This window comes from Hylobates moloch, unplaced genomic scaffold, assembly GCF_009828535.3.
Source record: "Hylobates moloch isolate HMO894 unplaced genomic scaffold, HMol_V3 SCAFFOLD_1, whole genome shotgun sequence".
NCBI classification, from domain to species: domain Eukaryota; kingdom Metazoa; phylum Chordata; class Mammalia; order Primates; family Hylobatidae; genus Hylobates; species Hylobates moloch.
This window is the reverse complement of record NW_026652276.1, coordinates 74412958-74435429: the sequence shown is the minus strand read 5'-3', so window position 1 is coordinate 74435429 and position 22472 is coordinate 74412958. Positions and strand designations below refer to the sequence as shown.

General features: G+C 41.4%; 1 protein-coding gene across 2 annotated transcripts in view; it reads right to left on the bottom strand.

Moving 5' to 3' along the window:
* Positions 1-22472, bottom strand: part of STK39 (serine/threonine kinase 39) — a 304185-nt gene that overhangs the window by 200718 nt on the left and 80995 nt on the right. For both annotated transcript variants that reach the window (XM_032755476.2, XM_058441449.1), the window contains exons 3-5: positions 21990-22098; positions 18425-18566; positions 16411-16466 (exon numbers count right to left, since the gene is read on the bottom strand). In XM_032755476.2, coding sequence (XP_032611367.1) covers positions 16411-16466; positions 18425-18566; positions 21990-22098 — 307 coding nt within the window. The remainder of the gene's footprint in view (positions 1-16410; positions 16467-18424; positions 18567-21989; positions 22099-22472) is intronic.

The following is a 22472-nucleotide window of genomic DNA, read 5'->3' as shown; positions in this document are numbered from 1 at the left end:
GCTGGGCCCTGTGTGAAGCCCTGGAGCCCACTGTCAGCACCCTCCCACCAAGGTCCAAGGCAGGCACCTGCTGCTTGGCACCAGAAGAAAGTTGCCATAGAGAAATGTAGACCCAGGATTGCTGGATATCCCAGTTTTCCCAGGGAAGCCAAACATTGGAATCTTTATGAAAAAGCTCCCTTTCTTACTGTAGTTGGCAACAAATTCATTTTTAAAAAACTGGAAAAGTGATTTCTCCTGCCTAATTTAGTCCGCAAAACTAAAGTCTGCCAACTGTGTGGTTATGATGTCTAAAATGTACCTAAAATACTTCAACATATGCCATGTGATATTATGTTTGTGATACCACAACCTAGGTGGTCAGCTGGCATTCTAACCAAGAATGTCCAGTGCTGGGGGGGGTTCCGACAGCACTCGACTCAGGATGCCAGAGGCAGCTGCTGGAAGTATTCCCATTATCCAAATCTAAATATAGATGAGTATAAGCCAGGTGACTTGACTGTCCAAAGGGGTTATTATTAGGGAAAACAGCAACCTGTTGAGAGGTATGATACATGTTAGAAACGGGCTTTCACTGCTGAAAATAAAGGTTCTTAGCACACAGAGAGTGGCTAAAATATTTTAGATATACTCCTCACTCTTGCATGAACAGAATAAAACAATCCAGCCCAGCCCAACTGTAAACTATACCCCAGCCAGTTCTGTGGATGGTTGGATTCCTAATAGCAAGTATAAGGATAAAACAAAAACTGCATCTGGAATCTTGGCATGTCTGCCTCTAATGAATTTTTCATTCACCTATGCGGAAAAAGAACTGGGATTTCCTTGAGCTTACAGAACAAATTGTGAGAACTGTTTAGGGGCTTGCTTGCTAATGAAGGGCAAAATTTGGTCTGAAAGTTGATTTCTCTAAAACCTGTAAGGGAGGCTGTGGGTGAGTACCCAAGCCTTACTTACCTCAAACTTCTACAGTATCTGCTATTCTCTCTGAAAAGGAACCTGAGTTGTGCATGAACAACATTGACTCTCTTTGATCAGAGAGTAACGGGATCAATGTTTGAGAGTTCAGAGCTTCCTAAAATGTAGCTACAATGAGTTAAAAGAGACATTGATGCCTAAGTGACTGGGTGGGAGTCTGGAGCAATATAGGAGCCCCCATAGCTTCAGGGGACCCTGAGAGTTCTTTCCTACAAGCAGCTTCTTTTCCACAGAGGCCATTATTTTTAAAAGCAGGGAAGTACTGGGTGAGATTGTTGAGGGGCCCAACCAACCACAGAGTCTGAGCACCAGGTAAGGGAACTTGTACCTGATTCAATTAACAGCCGTTGTTCCCTCTCTCGTTAGAGAAGAACAACATTTGGAAAAAGTGACCATGCATGGATGTTCAAGAAAGGAAAAAGACTAGAAGCAGAGAAGACCACAACCATAGCCCAGGAGCAAAATCAACAGAGCCTGTATATGAATAGAGAGGTTGGAAATGGAGAGGATCAGACCAATTCTTAAGAAAATATGATGACTTAGTAATTATTGGAATTAAGAAAAGAGGAAGGAATAAAAAAGATTAGATGACTTGCCAAGGAACACACAGCAAGTTATTGAGGGTCTGAATAAAATTCATAGTCCTTCAGAAAGGAGTCAGCCACTTAGCCCTAGTCTTCTTTTCCAGAAAGTTCAGTGTATTTTTCTTTATGGAGAAGGAAATGCAAAATGCAATAATGGGGTTAAGATTCCACAACTCCAAAGCTCTTCTCTGAGTAAAGATCAAGTTGTGATTACCCAACACAGAAAAACTGGTTTGAGGTTCACTGGTTAATCCTAAATGTCATATTTATATCATCAAAACCAATCTCTTTATAATTTGGTTTGATTCCCAGTTGTTTTTTTCTCATGAGAGACTCTCAGGACTTGACTGACAAAATTGAAATGTTCTTCTAAACACCCGGGAACATTTTCAGGGCTGCCAGCATCCGGCCTTCCCAAGTCCCACAGGTTTCCTTAAAATGTTATACCACCAACGTTGGATGATTAAAGAAGTACATTGTGACTTCAATTATGCAAACTGTATAATAATGAGTAGAAAACAGAAGCAAATATTTTCTTAATTCTGTTGGGAACAGACTAAAGAGAGCTTTTTTTTTTAATCATGTATTTCCTTATTTTCATATTATTTTTGTACCAGGATGTGTGTCAGTGGTGCAGCACCTACTTATGCCCGGTACACATGGGTGTGCACAATTGTGTACATGCACAGTGTGGGTTTAGATACCATGGGCTAACAGAGTTGGGATTTAGACATAATCCTGGCCTTGCAGTGAGAGCTAGCATGGGGGAATATATTACCTAAAATAGAATGACTATGACATGACCTAAACAACATAAATACAAGAAACATACTAATGGGCCCAGTATACTACACTCAGCACTGAAAGCACCATCTTCTGCTGCTAATTCCCAGGGCCCTTTCGCCCAATTTCCTTGGTGAAAGAAGAAAAACACGGACCAGGGAAAGTCAGGGCTTTAGCAGTTAGCAGTTACAGAATCAGAGGCATGCCTCTTCCAACTGCAATCCAGACTTACTTATTACATCCAGATTAATCTTCCTAAAGTGCAGTTTCTAATCATAGCACTCTCTGGTCAAAATTCTTCTCCCTCCAGGGCATTTGAGAATAACAAGAAAGCTCATCCTAGGCCATAATTCAGCATTTATATGGAAGCCGACAGGATTCTAGTATTGTTTCCTTCTGATTGCAATGCTTATTCAATTATGGTATACTTTAGCAAAGTGCTTTCGCTCCTTTAACTGACCAAATCACCATTTCTGCTTTATGTTTATGTATAATTAAATCCAGCCTTTGGATACTAATTCTTCTGTTTTCTTTTTATTTATAGAGGAAATAGGCGCAACTTTTTTCCTGGAGCCTGACCATCATCAGAATGTCACCAGACCTCTGGGCACTGAAAGCCAACTCTGAGTGCAAACTGGGAGGGCCACCCCTTCCCTCCAACCTACTAGGAAACCCTGCAACCCAAAGCAGGAGAAAGCTTTCTGCTGTCCTGACTCAAAGGAGGCAGAGGGATAACTTAAGTCTTCCAGGTGGATGGTGCACTTCTGGGCACCTGCGCTGTGCTCAGCAGAACACAGCATAGCTCAGGGCAAGAAGCAGAGCAGAAAGCCCAGCGGGCCAAGTCAAGATGCAACGAGACCTGGAGCAGCAGCCACCCACACTCACTGAGCTGGCGTCCTTCTTGAAATAATGCCACTTTGCACATAGGAGTAGTTTTCCTCCTATTATTATAGTGGTATTCCAGCACACCCACAGCCAAAGAGGCCAGATAGCAATGTGTGTGATGTAACATATGTGGCCGCTATTCAGAGGCATACTGTGGGATCCTGATTCTAGTAAGTCTACCATCAACAATCCCTAAAACTAACAGAAAGAAGACAGGCAGCAAGGGAAGACACAGTGCATACAAAGGAGCCATGTTTCTGCTCCAAAGAGGTGCTTTAAAATTGAACAGGCCTGAATGTTAAGTCCCAATGACACTCCCTGCTCGTTTCCTTCTTTGAGCAACAGGTCCTCAAGCTTTACCATGAGGAGCTTAGAATATGGTAAGTTCTCAGTATCAGTTCTTGGAGCATACACTGTTGGTTGACTACCCAACATCCATATCCTGTTCTTTCCTACCAGAATCTTGATTTTGTTTGCCAGGTCTTGGGAGATTCATCTTATTGATCTAAGCCAATAACGGCATATGGTTCTTTTTCACCAGTGAATGGTCTGTGGCTCTGCCCTAGTCCTGACCTATAAGATCCAAAGGTAATACAGTACAGGCTCTTGCAGGGAAGTTTTTCTCCTGAATAAAAGAACCATCCTACAAGGCTCCTTTGCTCCCCATTCTCCTTCCTGTTTGAGAACGGTCATGTGAAGAGGTGATGCTGGCAGTGATAACAGCCCATGAAGATGCGATGTATGGGAGTGATACAGCCCATGCTGACAGGTGCTGCCCAATCCCTACTGGCAGTGCAGAAGGGAAAGTAGGAAAGAGTCCCTGACCTCTGTGACATCTCTAGGCCCCTGTACCAACTCTGAAACCAAATGCCCAGACTTCTTGCTACGTGAGATAATTAATGTTTCTGCTGCTTAATCTCCTTTCAGACCAGTACTCTGTTATTTGTACCCGAAGGCTTCTTAACTCTTACAGTCTCCTGCCTTTCCTCAGTCTAGCCACATTGACTCATATTTCCTGACTGCTAAGGGTTAACCATTGCATCAGAGGCCAAAGTCACTGCAATCCCCAAAAGGACTTGGTAAAAAATTAGCAAGAAAACAGTTTAGCACACAGTGCAATTTTGGATTTTAAAACAGCTCCAGTATCAAGCATGACTTTTCATGCCAGAAGCACAAATTAAAACAAGCAAATGCAGAGGCATCTCAAGGGGGAAGAAAACATACTGCAAGAAGAATCTAATTCACTTTTTTGCCAATAGTTGCTGCTGGGGCTATATTTACATAAACCTACAACAAAGAAAATAGCACACTTCTAGGAAAACAGGAGACAGAAAAAGTTCGACATCCTAGTCTTGACCCTTGTAATTCAAGGTGAGGTCCATAAACCAGACCAGCATTACCTGTGAGGCTTTAAATGCAGAATCTTGAGTCCCACTCTATACCTACTGAATCAGAATCTGGATTGCAGCAAGATCCCCAGCTGACTGAATGCACATTGAAGAAGAGAAGCACTACTCTAGATTACTGTCCTCCTAGCAGGCACTGTGGCATGATTCAGTGGGACTGGAAGATCTCAATGCACAGCCAACTCCACAGGTTCCTCTTTCACCTCTCAGATGAAGAGAACCACGGCAGTCGGGAAAGAGTAGCAGGAAAAAAGTATTTATGTGTGCATATTCATGTATCTTATGACACAGTTAGTTCAAGGGCAATTCTAAAAACATAAGTCATATCCCACACAGAACTATCTAACCCAGTGATTCTCAACTGTGTCTCATATGTGCAGTAGAATAAATTCATACACATGGCACACCTCTTTGGGAATACACAGATTTTTATGAAATCTTTTTTAAGTGCATGAAAATAATTTATAATCACAATACTTACTAACAGTTTATCAGTAACAGTTGCTCACTGCAGGTGTGATGGTACTGGGAGAGAGGCTATAGGTAAACATGATTCTTTGCACAGATTTATGTGGCACTACTCCTTTCTCTCTCATTTGTGAAAACCTCTAATGAATTGTGTAAGGGTGATATCAGGTTGGTGCAAAGGTAATTGCGGTTTTAAATTAAAAGCAATGGCAATAACCGCGTTACCTTTGCACCAACCTGATATCATATTATTAGAGTGATAACCTTGAATTTGCTTATCTTTTAAGCAAGTCAATAAATATGTTGGCACTTTACTATTGGTAATCAGTTATTCACACACCACTACATACTGGGACACACCACCCTTCTTGCTTGGGAGAGAACCTGGTACCCCAAGAGGAACCAGGTAGAACCAAAGAGGTTCTTCTGACACCCTCACTCCCACCCAATCCCTTCCCCTCACCCCACATCAGGCTCCTGGTTTTCATTTCTGTTTATTCCTTCTTGAAAGCAAGTGGTGCTCAATGGCCTTGTTTGGCTCTATACACCATGGCCCCAACCATGGCACGGTGTCCAAGTCATTCACAGTCAAAAAAACATAATCCTACAGTATTTCCTGAGTCTGGGCCCTAGAGAGTCACTTATCAACTGCTCTAGACAAATCCATCTTCCATGCCTATTAATGAGGGAGCAGTAGTCATAACCTTCTTTGAAACATCAGAGAATAACAATTTCACAGCCTTTTCTGACAGCAAAAGAAGAAATCATAAGACAGTCCATAAAGGTAGAGTTTCATCTTTTAAAATAAAAGAAACACAAAGAAGCAAGCCTTCCCATGACTGGGGTCTCATATGTAGACTCTTGACATTGCCATCAACCAGTTTCCTTCAAATAGGCTATATCCTTTGCACCTTCTACAAGGAATCAAATCAATTCACGACAGAAAAACTGAAAGAAAAATTCAGGCCAGGAACGGTGGCTCATGCCTGTAATCCCAGCACTTTGGGAGGCCGAGGCAGTTGGATCGCGAGGTCAGGAGATTGAGACCATCCTAGCTAACACAGTGAAACTCCGTCTCTACTAAAAATACAAAAAATTAGCCAGGCGTGGTGGTGGCACGTGCCTGTAGTCCCAGCTACTCATGAGGCTGAGGCAGGAGAATCGCTTGAACCCAGGAGGCGGAGGTTGCAGTGAGCCGAGATCACGCCACTGCACTCCAGCCTGGGCGACAGAGTGAGACTCGGTCTCAAAAAAAAAAAAAAAAAAAAAAATTCAACAGGATGATTCTTGGTAAAAACACAGAAGCTGCTACTCCCTCCCCAATTCCTCAGCCATTCTCTCAATCAAGACACCACAGGCTTAAAAGGGACAAAAAGAATAAGTGGTGGTCAATGCCAATTATATTTGGCTCAAAGTTCAGCTGACTGATACAGTCAATTAGCTACAGCAGTGGAGAGCACCAGTTGAACAAAATGGCAAACCACAGATAATCTGCCCATCTATGTCAGAGCTACAGAACCCTTGCCCCAAAGCAGGTGAATTTTCAGTAAGAAGTAGAGTCACCGGTCACACCTGGAGCAGCAACAGAAGGGAAGGCTGGAGCAGGAGTCCCAGCCCAGCTATGCTGAAGGTTCCAGGCCAAGAGACAGCTTTTTCAAGAGTTCACTAGTGGTCAGCTTTCTATTAAATAAGATAATTACACCGAACAAAGGAAAAACACAGATAATTCCCACACCATATATCCATTCTTCCCTGGATCCCCAATGTGAGGTGGGAGGACTATTTTTAAAGATGCTCTGGTAAAAGCAGCCACAAGACAGAAGCTTGGCTTACTCTCCTCTCTATGCCCAAGATAATCCTCTGATTTGAATTCTTTAAAATAATACTGAGAATGTCTTTAGTGACTGCAGCTAATGAAGGGTTATTTGAACATTTTGATGCAAGGTAGGTCGTTGGAGAACATCTTGTCAACCTTCCTTATTTTACAAGGGAAGGAACTGAGCCCTGGGGCTCCTGGACTGTCAAAAGGCATAGAGTTAAGAAGTATATTGGTGGGGTAGGGGCGAAACCTAATGGCAAGAAGCTAAAGTGAAGTCTGAGGAGATCTGAGAGTGAAATGCTTTTATGACTTTCAGAATGACCTTCAACAAGTCCACAATTGCTCAGCAGTCCTCAGATGCTTCATCTGAAGGAACTATTGTGCTGAACCGACACAGTTGTTGTAAGGAGAGCACCAGGTAAGTATATTATACAGGTATTACTGTTTCCCAAACCAAAGGCAAGCTTCTAAAGTCAGCGAGGGATCGTGGCCGGCCATATCCGCAGAGACAGGCACGAACAACTTAGATCAAATATTAATAAGTCTAAATTTCCAATGCAATATTCATATACCTGCAGGTGATCTTTTTCTTTTTTATACAAATCTTCACTCAACCAGCCCTACTATCAGAAGCCTCCATTAAGCCACAATAGCCCATCTGTACATGTTAAAGATATGATCCCTATGGTAGAAGATTAAAATAACACAACTCCAGTTGCTACAAGTATTTAAGGAAACAATGCACACCATTTTTTTTTTACAAAGTTTTCAGAAGGATTAGTTGAATCTTCAAAGAATCTGCAGATTTCCAAATCTGTGATAAAAGAAAACCTCACACTGAAAACTCCTAACATTAAAGAGTCACTGAACTATTGCTCAATATTCTTTTAATCTAAATTTACTAGTCAGATGTTTATTAATTCATTTGACAACTATTTGCCAAGATCTTACTAAATGCCACTTCCAGTTCTAAGTACTGGGACTGTAGACCAGAAACCCCTGCTCTCACGGAGCTAACTTTTAAGTTGGGGCAGGGGTAAGGGGGACAGGTAAATACAGATAAAAGCAAAATGGCAAAATATAACACATAGTAGTAGTTCTCAGACTTCAGCCTGCTTCAGAACCCTTAGAGGGCTTCTTAAAACACAGATTGCTGGGCCCTACCTATAGAGTTTCCGATTCAGAAGGTCTAGGGTAGGAGAGCACAAGAGTTTGCATTTTTATCAAGTTTATGCTGCTGCTGCTGCTCTAGGAGCACACCTTGAGAGGGCCACTGATAGAGAGTACGCTGATGTGTTCAATAAAGAAAATAGAGCAGGGCAGGGAATACAAAATATGGGGTGGGGGGGGTTACAATATGAGGCCCGGAAGTCTCACTGATGTGACACTTGAGCCAAGATCTGAAGGAGATAAGGAAAAGAGTATTCCAGAAAGAAGCAACAGCCCATGCAAAGATCCCGAGGCAGCAGCATGCAAGATAAGGAGGCCGATTTGACTGAAGAGGAAGATGTAAGAGTCAAAATCAATGACATAATGAGGGGTCAGATCTTGTAAGGCCTCGTGAGCCACCTTAAGGATTTTGACTTTCACTCTGCAATGGCAAGGGGTTGGAGGGTTTTGAGGAAAGGCATAATACAAGTCAACTTAGTTTAACAGCATTACTCCGGATGCCATGTAGAGAACAGACCACAGAGGGGCAAAGGCAGAAGAGGTCCTTTCAGGACACCGCCATAATAATCCAAACAAGAACTGATGGGTCCATGGACCACGATGACACAGGGAGCTGGTGAAATATGGTCAACCATAGGATTTACTAACATATTGGACAGGATATAGGGTCCAAGAGGAAGACAAGGATCAAGGAATATCAAGATTTCTGGCCCATTCAATAGAAGAATGGTTCTCCCACTAAAACAACTGGGAAAGACTGCGAGAAGCGCAGTTCAGGAGCACAGGGGTCATAGAGTTCTCCATTGAAGTTATCCATTTGTTAGAGTTGAAAGGAAATTTGAGAGCCTAAGCACATCATTTTACAGGCGATACAAACTATGGCCAGCAAAGGGTAAGGACAGTAAATTAATTACCACGGGGGCCCTAGACTGGCTACTGTGTCCTCAAGTGTACTACATACAATCAAGTGTTAAATCATATTCCATAGAATGTAACCACAGGTTAACACTATTTAAATGTCCTAAAAATCTATAATCAACATATGATACATGCAATAACTTATAAGATGTTATTGACCAAAACCTATTCCTATTTATAATACATATTTAAAATTTATCCCCATTATAACCTATTCGACTAGTCCTAATGTGGATAACTTAAGTTACCCAGGTATAGGCATTCCCTTCACCTAACACATTTTTTAAATTTATATAGTTGACTGTTTAATGTGTCACCTAAACTATAAACTCCATGACAGTAGACACAATGTCTCCATTGCTTACCACTGTGTCAGCTCAGAGGACTGTGCCTACAACATAGCAAATGCTCAATAAATACCTGTCAGCTAACCACTGAGGATACACTGAAACCAAACACCTAATGTTTACCTTTTCCCCTACAGAAGGAGCAGGCTATACAAATGGAGGTCCTGGGAAAAAGAAAAACAAACCAAAAAATAAGCAAAGGACTTAACTGCTCTGCTTTCATGTCTAAAAACTCTTATTTTAGGCAGACCTCCGTAGCTTTTGGTAATATGTGAAATTTAATTTAATAATGAATTGCAGGCCCTTACTGGAAGGAAAAACGAGAGGGAAGGAGGGAGACTGAGTCCCATCTGCCTCATGCCCCCCTAGACACTCTTCTGTGAAGCTCAACCCTGCCCCCCTGCAGCTAAACGTGCACAGCTGAGCAAAAATTCCAGCAGGGGAGTACAGCAAAGTGGTTCTCCTCCACCGGGTTCACCCAGTAACGTTTCCTTAAGCTGTTGCTCAAACAACTGCTAGCAGCTGTTAAAGCATGAGAAACTGCTTATAATCTCCCCAAGTATTTCTCACTGATGGGTGTGCAGCTGGAACGAAAAACTCAGTTTCCAGAACTGACTGCATTCTTGGTTCATTCTAGAGCTTTCATCAAATGTTATCATTTGTCGAGATACCAAAAATCAGGGAACCACATTAATTTACTGTCCTTATTCACTTATGCCAAAATAAATTCATGTATGAGAATTTTGTTGTAATTCATCAAACCATAATTCACATAGTTATAAACTGTTCCTGAAACTCAAAACAAATATTTTGATTCACTGTAAAGCACTGGAAACCCCCCCCAACAGATTTTAATTTTCATGTGTATTCTATTTTCTGAGTATAACCAGTGCCTCTTCATTCATGTTCTCTGCTTCACTCTTCCTTAACTTTATCATTTCATGGCTTGCTGGCTAGGGCAGTGCTTGTCCAAAATCAGAAGTGATATTTCTCATTAAAAACTATTTTCAGCCTTTAAAATATGCAGTAGTATACATACCTAAATATTTAAAATATTTCTGCCTCCCTCCCTGCTAAGCTGATATATTCTTACTCATTTGAACTCTCAGCTATGCCTTACATCTGTTCCCTTTGCCACCGACAGGCACGTGTACTTGCATAACTTGCCGCTGAGACAGCGTGTCTCGCGTGCCTCTAGGCAGAGTGCACTGACCCAAAGTTCAGGAACACCTGCCATGTATCAGGTACTATCTGGGGATGCTGCGATGAACAACACAGTTTCTCCCTCTGGGAAGTATCCAGTCAGAAGGGAAGATGAGAAAGTAGAGGCCCAATTTCGGTGCTGTGTCATAGGCTAGCTAGAGTATGGCCAGAACCCTTGCAAACCACCAGGGTGAGGTGCTTAACCCAGTGCAGGTGGGCATGGTGGAGGAAATGATCATGAAAGGTTTCTCAAGGAAAGAATTCTTCATGAATAAGTCATGAAAAGAAGTTACGCAGGTAAGAAAGGGGAACCCTGAACAAGAAGCTGTAAGCATTTCAAGTCACAGCAGAAAGCACTTGCAGACATGACCAGAAAAACAGGCAGGTCCCTCATCTGCCATTAGTAGGAAGCTGGAGCTTTACTCCATCAGCAATGCTTTATTCCATCAACAATGCTTATAAACTTTATGCAAGAGGAAGATACAGTCAGGTCCACACTGCAGATTCTTCACTCTGGTGATATTGAGGAAACTGATGGGAAAAAGAAAAGAGCAAAACGACATGGCAGGAGGTCAGATGGAGTGCCTAAGGCCTCGCGCCTCCCTAGCCACCGCGAGCTTACCACACCCTAAGCAATAAGAGGACACCATCCCAATTTCAATACGAAAGCAATGAGTTAGCAAATTCTAAAATAAAATGTTCTAACTCCTTTAATGCTGTAGTATATTCTCATTACACAATGTGCAAAATGAGGCACAGAGAAGCTAAAGCTGTAACTTGGTTACACAGCTAGAAGGAGCAATGCCAGGATTCAATCATGGCTGTCTGGTGTCAGAGCCCATGCTCTGGGCCAAGGTGCTCATAAATGTGATGACATCATTTCCTGATTGGATGCCTCCGGGGCTTTCGGCGCTTTCCCACACTAATCAGAAGCTGACTCCAGGGCTGCTCGGGTGCCTTGCTCAAAGCAGCAGCCTCTCTTCCCTACAACACAAAAAATAACTCTTCAACCCCTACCCTCCCCATCAAAGTGCACTTTATGAGGGCCAAAGAGCACAGAAGGAAAATGAAAGAACCCAGCAGCTATGGGTGTAAAAACTCCACCACCTTGCACATCTTCCTCTAGCTCCTTATGGATAACATCTAAGTGACAGAAGCAAGTTAAGTTTCATTGCATGTTTTCCTAGCACTTTTAGTCATGGGGTTTTCAGTGTTCAAGATGCAGACTTAAACTGAAGATGTATTCAAGGCTGATAAGGATATAATCTCCCTCCCAGTAAATAAGAGATGCTACCCAAAGTTCTACCAATGTACCTTGGACAGTGAAAAACCCAGGGCATAAGCTTGATTTGAATGGATGCACATATGTGAGGCAGTTTGATGGTAACTTTCTAGAGTTCCAGGCTACTTTCGCTCAGTACCAGTTTTTATTTCTGTTATGTAAAACCAGGGAAGGGAAATTGACATTCACACACATAAGCACTGTCTTTGTGTATTGGGCCTACTATAACAAAGTATCTTAGACTGGGTGACTTAAAAACAACAAAATCTTATTTATCACAGTTCTGCAGGCCGGGAAGTCCAAGATCATGGCATCAGCAGATTCACTATCTAGTAAGGACCCGCCTTCTTGTTTATAGATGGTGCCTTCTGTTTGTGTCCTCACATGGTAGAAGGGCACAGCAGCTCTCTGGGGCCTCTTTATAAAGGCACTGGCCCCACTAATGAGGGTTTAGCCCTCATGATCTTATTACCTCCCAAAGGCCCCACCTCCTAACACCATCACATTGGTGATTAGGGTTCAACATATGAATTTGGAGGGCACACAAAATTCAAATCATAGCACACACACACCTAAAAGGCAAAAGTACGTGAAAATGAGCATGAGACCTACCTTACATAATGTAGTAGTAAACTTCTACAAAGTTCTTTATAAATCAAATGTGTTGAAATCAACATTTTTATAGAACATCAAGAGTAGCCACTGTTTTTTTTTAATCTTAGATTAAAAAGATTAGCAGAAATCACCCCAAAGTGATCTGTTTCATATGAATTTCTGTTTGCTCAAAATAGTGTCTCTCATTAATTCTGGACAAACAGGCTTAGTCATTTGCCAAAGCACTAAGCTCTTCCTGACAATATGACAGGGCATCAAATCAGAAGATAAAATGCTATGCCGTGGGAAGAATAGGACTTTCAATTAGCCACTCCCCCTTCTATCACACAGTGCAGCAAAACCTATTACATTTTCCAAGGCACCCAAGTTGATTATCAGGAAGTTACACACACTGGACCTCTAAGCATAGAAGGTACAGTAGGAAGGAAAGCATTTTCTCTTAAACCCTGAGTAGGCAGTCCTCAGGTTCTAATTCACTACATCAAACCTGAAGTTTTCCAGTCTGAAAAGAGTGTGGTGTCATTATTGAGCTTAATTCTATACCAAATGACGCTTAGATGGCTGCTTCTCCTATCCCCTGAAACCTTACCAGGGACACCCCTGTGTTTCAACCTGAAGGAGCAAAGAGGAAGAAGGTGCTGAATATGTTCCCTGGCCCAAAGGGGAATCGATTTATGCAGAGACACAGAGGAGCTAGTGATCGCTGTGGTATAATCCATCTGAAACTGAGGTCATTTAAATCCAGATTTAAGGTCCTCCTCCTGGAAATCCCACAGATGTGAGTTGACAGTTTCTAGAGTCAGACTGTCCAAACCCAAAGCATGGATACACCGCTTATTCTACGTGTGACCTGGGCAACTGACTTCCCCACTGTAACTTAGTTTCTCCTATGTAAAATGGATGCAATAGTACCTTCCCCATGAAGTTGTGCTGAGGACTGAATGAGACTCAAAGCATTCAGAACCCAAAACCTGGCCTGACACACAGGAAGCACTCAAGACACGTTAGTTCCTGATTTTCTACCCACGTTCAATAGAAATGTACATTCTTCCCAGAGAATTTGGACTGTGTTAAACAGAACCAGGCTCATTATCTTATCCACCACACTTCTAGCTGCATAATAAAGTGAGGGTTTCTCATGGTCTAAATCAGGCCCTTTAATCTTCTGTTTTCTGATAAAAAGTTCTGAAAAAGGGAATTTATACATATGTAAAAGTGAGTGTTTCCCCTAAAAAAACAAAAATCATTATGTTTTCTATTAGGATAGCAAAAATGCCCTTTCTTAAAAACAGTGCACACAATAATATTCTCAAGGTGGGCAATGTATATTACACTCAAAGAAATAAATGCAAACTTAACTTCTCCCCTGCTTAACTTTTATTTCAAACTACAGGGCCGCAGAGGCATAAAGATACAAAGGGAAAAGAGCAAAAACAGACTGGGTAAAAACGATATATTATTTGGCCAGGTAGCAACGAAAAGGGACCGTCTCACCCCTGCCGTTGCTGAGTTTCCACGTTCCACTCTTCCCCCGCACCTTGCCTGTTTCGCCCACCGACAAGGATGCCAGTAAAAGACCCAGAGAGTCCTGGTCCTCATTTTTGTTCAGGCAGCAACCAAGTACCTGACCAAGAAAGTCAATCTCCTATAAAATGAGGACAGCAGTAACATCTACCTTTCCAAGGAGACATTAAAAATGCTTTAAGGCAATAACCTTATATTATAGTGAACACTTTAAAAATTCAAACTTTAAATACTGTATTAGTTGGATGTTATGATCAGGTCAGAGAATATGGGAGAAATTAAATGTGAATTCTAGAAAGTGATAGTTCCAGAAATGCAGAAGCTGTACATTTAGGTGCCTGTCAAGCGGCCACCACACATCTGGGAAATGGCCATTCCAGTTTGTGTTACTACACAAGCATGAAGTTGCATACTCAAAAAGATACCAAGGAAGCCCCGGATGGCTGGAACACAAAGTCCTCAGCACATGCCAGGCACAGAAAAGGCATAGCCCTCTCTACACATCAATTCACTTAATTCCCACACCTACCCCATGCAGGGGCTTCCTGCCTGAGCCCTTCTGAACTCAGCAGCCCCCACAGTGCAGGCACGTACTGGGTCACAACAGACTCCTCGGCAGTAAGGAAAAACCCAAAGGCCTGTGATGGAAGGAAAAAGCCAGGAAATCTTACCTCGGGGATTCCTACTGGGAAAAACAAAAGGACAGTGTGTTCTAGAAGGCTCAGGGAGAGGCTCAGATCATTAATCTGACAAGAATAATGGGATGAGATGACTGGCAGAGGACTAAGTAACAGAATAAGGCAGGGGCTGACCAGCCTTCACATTTCAAAGGCAGTTCACTGCTATTTTGACCCTTTTAGTGAGAAATCATCATTTCATCATAAAACAGAAAATTAGTTGTACTTCCTTATCATCTTAGAGCAAGATTAATGGCAAGTTAGCTTCCAAATTCCATAATTAATAAGTATTACCTTTTGATAAGTCATAAACTCTCCTCAGAGCTGAAGCTCTTGCAGGACAATTTGAGGGTCACATGATCTCCAGTCAGTGCAAGGGGGTATCAGTGTGATCCTGTTAGTCGTAGTAACAGAAGTAATAGTAGTAACGGTAGCAACAGTAGTAGCAGCAGCAGCCATGGTAGAACAGCAGTTATTGATATTTACTGCTTGCCTATTATGTGTCGGCCACTGTTAAGATCACTGGACCTTGATTTCACGAAAGAAGATGAAGTAGTTTATATTTTTACCCCTCTTTAAGGAAACTGAGTCTTAAGAAGGTTTGGTAACTTGCCCAAGGTGGTAGAGCTACTAAGCGGTGGCCTCAGAATTTCGACCAAGTCAGCTGACACCAGAGCCTGCACTCTGAACAACTAGACCGCTTGGGGCTGGACAGTTTGAAATTTTTGCCCACAGATGTTTCTCAGCTGTTACTTGTTTAACTAAAGTACTTTTTCAAACTGTCCCTAGCCTATGGGATAAGGTCCACTCATGAGAACAAAATATGCACACACAAAGCACTAACTCAGATGGCTCAAGAACAAAATCCGGCATCCACGATGAGGAGAGGCACCAGAGTCTGCGGGTTGGGGGTGGGGGCAGCAGGATGAATCAAGAATTGCCAAAGATTGATCATTATTGAAACCAGGTGATGGGTACAAGTGGGCTCATCTTACTCTTCTCTGCAATGACAGGGTCAGTCCAGTACAAGGGAAGGACTGTCTAGCCAAAAAATGCCAAGAACACCCCCCTAAGAAACCATGAAAGCTAAAAGGATTGCTGAGACAGACTTTCAACGACATGGGTAAAGCAAGAGTTAACATGGGTGTGGCTACATCTTATCCCAGGCCTTTAGGGTTACTCTAGGGCCAAGAACAAAATAGAGGCTTTGAACATGAAAGGTGTTCACCTGATATTGCGTGTTCATGTAAAAGACATTCACTGCATCCCCAGCCTACCAGCTTTGTCGAGAATAGCCATGTTGGGTCAGAGTTAAGAACAAAATAAGGCCCAGATTTTTAATGTTCACAATTCTTTCAGATATCTCTTAAGAAATAAATTAGTTTTTAATTGATGTGTACGATGTTTTAAATTTTCAAACCTATCGAAAAACGTTTTTACAAGTGCATTTCTTGAAGTTATATGAGTATTACCACTATAAAATGTGAAAGGTAGAAAACATAATAAAATTGAAAATAAAATTATTCTTTATCAAAAAGCTATGTACTAAAATGGCATTTTTCACAGGATGATCTAATGACTTATCAAAACAATAAGGAAAACATGTTATCCTTCGGACCCAAACATTCCGTAAATATCATTCTGAAAAGAGATTACATGCATTTATTCATTTCTCAGGAATGATTCTACATTCCTTGAAACTGTAACACTTCTGTAATCAAGTAAAAAATTTTTCTATTTATCAGCTTTACCTGCTATTTGTACTGAACCATCCTCACCCAGAAGAATATTACCAGCTTTCAAATCCCTATTAGAAAAAAATAAAATAAAATAAATTGTAGGGTACAGACTTTATAGTGTATTGATTCACTCAGGAAGATTTTAAAACCTATCATACAACGTAGCTCTTTGACATAATAATTTCATAAATATTAAGATTATATCACAGATTTTAAAAGTTATAAGGATAGGCTGGGCACAGTGGCTCACGCCTATAATCCCAGCACTTTGGGAGGCCAAGGTGGGTGGAGCACCTGAGGTCAGGAGTTCGAGACCAGCCTGGCCAACATGGTGAAACCCCATCTCTACTAAAAATACAAAAATTAGTTGGGCGTGGTGGCAGGTGCCTGTAATCCCAGCTACTTGGAAAGCTGAGGCAGAAGAATCACTTGAACCTGGAAGGTGGAGGTTGCAGTGAGCCAAGACCGTGCCACTGCACTCCAGCCTGGGCAACAAGAGTGAAACTCGGTCTCAAAAAAAAAAAAAAAAAAAGGTATAAGGATCCACCTGTCATTTTATAGTTTACTCATGGGGGAGAGTTAGGATTTTAGAAAGAAATATTTTCTATGAAATAATTATCCAAATTTAATTAAATCATCAGTAAGTAGACTCTCTATTTTATGCTTCAGAGTTAGAGACTGCCCATAAACTCACACTACTGTCATTCTATCAAGTATTAAAGCCCAGTCTATGTAAAGCTCCTCTACTTCCACTTAAATTTGGGGTGCAGTTCCAACTTAATTCTCTTTCTGAAAAATGAACTTCTCTCCTCTGGTGAGAGACTGATTATAAATACTAATTATAATAATAGATATTATATTTCTTCACCATATAAAACCTGTGTAATCTTAGTACTTTGAAAAATGACAATTTGCAATTTATAAGTTTGATTTCTAAAGTAACTTTTTTCTAATTATTGAAAAATATAGGCCAGCCACAGTGGCTCACGCCTGTAATCCTAGCACTTTGGGAGGCCAAGGCAGGGAGATCACCTGGGATCAAGAGTGTCAGTCCAGCCTGGCCAACATGGTGAAACCCCATCTCTACTAAAAATACAAAAATTAGCCAGGCATGGTGGCGCATGCCTGTAATCCCAGCTACTCGGGAGGCTGAGACAGGAGAATCACTTGAACTCGGGAGGCAGAGGTTGCAGTGAGCTGAGATCACACCATTGCACTCCAGCCTGGGCAACAGAGCAAGACTATGTCTAAAAAAAAAAAAAAAAAAAGAAAAAAGAAAAAAGAAAAATATAGTAGAAATAATTAAATATAAATTTCAGGGTAGGAGAATTACATTATTAGCATTACTGGTAAATCGCTATTTACTTGCAATAATTCCTAAGAGCCCAAGTAGCACTCACTCACTTGAAACATCAAGCACTCATATTCTATGTGATTTGACTATATAAAGAATTAACATTTTATGTCACAAAAGAAGATGAGTGCCTTCTCCTTCCCTCTCACCACCATATCAAAAATAATTCACACAGTACAATGTTTGGATAGTCTTGCTTGTATTAGAAAGATAGAGATGCTGTCTAGTTCAACTAGTATAATTCAAGAGTAGTTAGCCCTCTAAAGAGAACACACCAGAGATGTGGGTATGCTGGGTGTTCCCAAGGAAATCACTTGGGCTTTCTAAGCTGCAGTGCCCATGTCTGCAAAACAAAGGGTAAAAACGTGCAGCACAGCATACTAATTTTTAAGTCAACAGATTTTAGAGTCACTGAATTAAATGAGTCCATGTAGTCCTTTTTAGATTCCACTCTTATTTCAGTGAAAGCAACTGAAGCAATCCCAAGGATACCAATATAATTCATCAAAATTTATTCTCTTGTTTCTTACTTAAGTACTTTTTTCCCATCTATTTAGCCTAAGTTAAAATAATGTCAATACCTGCCTGCAACATGTGTTTCCTTAACATTCTTTACAAACTAGGGCTGAAGATATGAACAGCTGAATTTAAACATCTCTGCAGAGGTCATACCTGTGAATCTGACCGTTTCTGTGTAGATAGTCTAAGCCTTCCAAAACCTCTTTAAGAATTGTTGCTATTATTGCCTCTTCCAGAACTCCATTCTTGTGTTCTCCTCGGTTGACAATGTATTTTATGATATCCAACATTGAACCTAAGTAGACAAACAGAAGAATTAAAACATAAGCACCTTCATCACCTTTTCAGAACAAGACTCCATTATGTATATATAAAATTTTATGGAAACATCAAAATATGGGCTTTATTTAATGCAAATATTCCCAAGGCAAACAAACAACTGAATGGGAGCCCCATGACCAAAAACACTAAATCCAAGTCTGCAAGAGCACTTTCAGTGTGAATTTAATGAGAAGGATTCTGGGTCAGGGACCAGAAGGCTGTGGATGGTCATTTCATGGTTGGCTCCTTTTCCCTAGAAATACTGGTTCCAGTATTTCTCCCAAAAGTTCCTAAGAGCAACCCTCCAAAGAGGGTGCAAAAAGTCTGAAGTGACAAAGAAAGGAGTATGAGGCCAGGAGGAAAGGCAGAAGTGAACTGCTGAGAGAAAAAAAAACATACTCTTTGAGGACCTAAATCACAGTTGGGAGGGGGAAAGAAGTATGTTGTTTCTAGACCTCTGCTTAAAACCGGAAGATTCCTTCCTGTGACACTACATGATCTTTATTTTCTTTCCTTCTTTTTCTTTTTTTATTTGAGACAGAGTCTGCCTCTGTCATGTAAGCTGGAGTGCAGTGGAGCAACCACAGCTGACTGCAGCCTCAACTTCCCAGGCTCAAGCGATCCTCCCACCTCAGCCTCCCAAGTAGCTGGGACTACAAGTACGTGCCACCACGCCTGGCTAATTTTTGTATTTTTTTGTAGAGATGGGGTCTTACCATGTTGCCCATGCTGGTCTTGAACTTCTGGGCTTAAGTGATCTGCTCACCTTGGCTTCCCAAAGTGCTGGGCTTATAGGCATAAGCCACTGAGCCCGGCTGATGTTTATTTCACTTACCTGATATATTTGAGGCACTAACACAATAAACAAACAAATACCTAGTACTTTGTTACCATATACAGATTAGTATCCTTGGCACTGTGAATTCATGTTTCAACACATATTAATTAGTATTCCAAACCCCTGGGTCAGTTTAAAAGCCAAAATTACCTGGGGGTTTGACATTTCTGAAGAGTTAACAAACGGCTTACCTCAGGACCTGAATTTGGCTCTAGGCTCTTTATAATTAACTAAGAGGACTGAGCTTCCCCATCAGATATAGCTGCCTGCCCCTCATTAAGAGATTCAATGTAATGAAACAGAAGAAAACAAATGCATATTTTTCCCCAAAGGAAAAAAAAAAAAACCTCTGTTTATTTGTTGCCTCTTAGATTTTTGTGTCATTTAAAAAATGGTAATTCCAAAAACATTTTCTTTTTATTGTATAAGGATATACCATACCAGGCATGCATGCATTTCTGCCCTGCTAAAAGAAAAATGGACAAGAGTCCACGTCTGCCCACGTCCTTACCTGTGGAAACCCGTTTAAAACCTGTTCTTACCTAAAGCCCAGAGGCTAAATTGGACTCTTAAAAAGACAAAGAAATTTTCTGTCAGATCCTCCTCAGAAAACAGAAGATTCTCAGCTTCATAAAAGCAAAAGGTAAAATCTTCAGCTTGAGCAGAGCATTTGGGACTATTCAGGGTCTCAAGTCACCAGAATTTCTCATTTCCCCAGAGTTGGTGGAACCCCACAAAAAGAAATGGCTTAAGATCATCTTGCTGGCAAAGCACAAGTTCCTCTGCTGAATAAAGGGGCAGTCCCAGCACTCAACACTGCAGTCCAGCTCTGGCAGGCTCCTTTTTCTTTTTTTCTTTTTAATTAAAAACTGAAGTAGGCACTCAAGGAAACAATGACTAATAAGACTGAGGAAGACTGAAAACAGAACAGAACTAAGCTCTCCAGGGCTCCCCACTGAGACCTACACAAGCAGACCCAAGCCAATTACAATGCCTTCGTCATCTCATTTTTGGGCTTCTGCTTCATCCAAGGGAGTTTCTTTTTTAAAAAAGGAAAACATTAAGACACCTCCCTCGACATCTGCAGATTAAAATGGGCTCTATCATATAAATTCTGCTATGCTAGTTTTGTGTCGTCCAGGCACAGCAAAATGTTCTCCTCTGATCCTAAACCATACTTCATGTCTCAGAAAGATACACAGAGAATGAAGCCCTCTAAAGAGAACACACCAGAGATGTGGGTATGCTGGGTGTTCCCAAGGAAATCACTTGGGCTTTCCAAGCTGCAGTGCCCATGTCTGCAAAACAAAGGTGTAAATACGTGCAGCACAGCATACTAATTTTTAAGTCAACAGATTTTAGAGTCACAAATTCCAGCACCAACATTTACTGTGTGTGTGACCTTGGGCAAGTTGCTAAACTCCCTTGAGATTTGGTGTAATTTCTGACAAACAGGGATGGTGACACAGGCCATTCAGGGATATTGTCAAAATTAAATGTGATAAGGTCAGTAAATTGCTTTGGACAGGATCTAGCCACAGATTAAGTGTTCAAAAAAGGCAATGGTTATCATTATCATTCCCTCACTGATAATGATGTTAGAAGATTAAAAGAAATAAAATACAGGATGTGAAAGCACCTTGTAAATTAAACTGTCAATGGCTTGCATCACTGCAGGGATCTAAAGCTAGAGAGAGGAAGTGACTTTCCCTTCCCAAATCCAACAATAGGATGAGAATAGTGCCACTTCTGATCAACACTGCAAGTGAATATGTAGCACACATTTCTCCCCATGTCAACTGAAAACCACATTTAGTGAGCACCTACTGGGTGCCAAGCTCAATGAATTCAAAGTGCATTAGACAATCTTCACGAAGTCCACAACCTAAATATGCACTGTCCAATACTGGAGCCATACAAGGTGATTTAAATGTAAGTTAATTAAAATTGAATACTCAGTCCGTCAGTCACACTAGCCACATGCCAAGTGCTTAAGAGTCACATGAGATTAGTAAAAAGTAGATAGCAGCACCTCAGAACATTTCCATCATCACAGAACATTCTGATAAACGGCACTGAGATAATTCAGCAAACTGCAATGTGTTAAGGACCTGAACAATGTTAAAAAGAAAGGACTCAAGGAGAAAGGACTGGCTAACTTTTTTGAAGAGTAAGCGGTGACTGTGGAGAGGATGTGACCTTTTAGGCCTGAGCACATGGAAAACAAAGGAGAGCTGCAAGGCTGAGAAAGAGGACAGGTCAGGGGCAAAGGCATGAGAGCACATAATACATTCCGGGGGCTGCCTCTCAACCTAGAAGGTCGGGCATTTCATACCTGGAGAAGAGGACATACATATTCTCGGAAGTTAAGCAAAATTATGAAAAGCTTTGAAGATCAATGTGAAGCAATCTGGACGTTATCCTCTAGGCAATGAGAAACCAAACAAACTTTCAAACACAGAGAGAGAAAGGATGCAATCTAAAGTCTTCTCCAATATGCCGGTTCCAACAAAAGGAGAGAAAACAAGCAAACAAGTAACAACAACAAAATCCACTTACCTCCACTTAGTAATTTCATGACCAGCCAAAGTTCATCTTTGACCACAAAAGAGGTGTAATAGGTCACTACGTTGGGATGGCTGCACTGACTCATGGCTTGAATTTCTTTCTATAAAAAGAGCAAAACATGACATAGTACCACGGGGTGAAAGGTGGCAAGCAAAACACAAGTGAATCACAGTTGAGTACCTGGGTAACTTTCCTACTCGAAAGCCTACCTGAGGGGCTGCCTATGCCATTACTTCAAAGAAGGTATATAAGGACCAACTCTCTCACCCACATTATCAACACAGATTAGACAGTTCTCTACAGGAGACCACAGAGCCCTGTGGGCCAGCCACCAGACACAGGAACTTCAGATCACTGTTATCACCCAGAAGACCCCCCAACTCTGCCAGCAGAGAGCCCTGCCACATAGGACTAAGAGCCTCATACCTGAACTGAAGGCTTGACAGGGAGATAAAAGACTGGGTGAGTTACTAG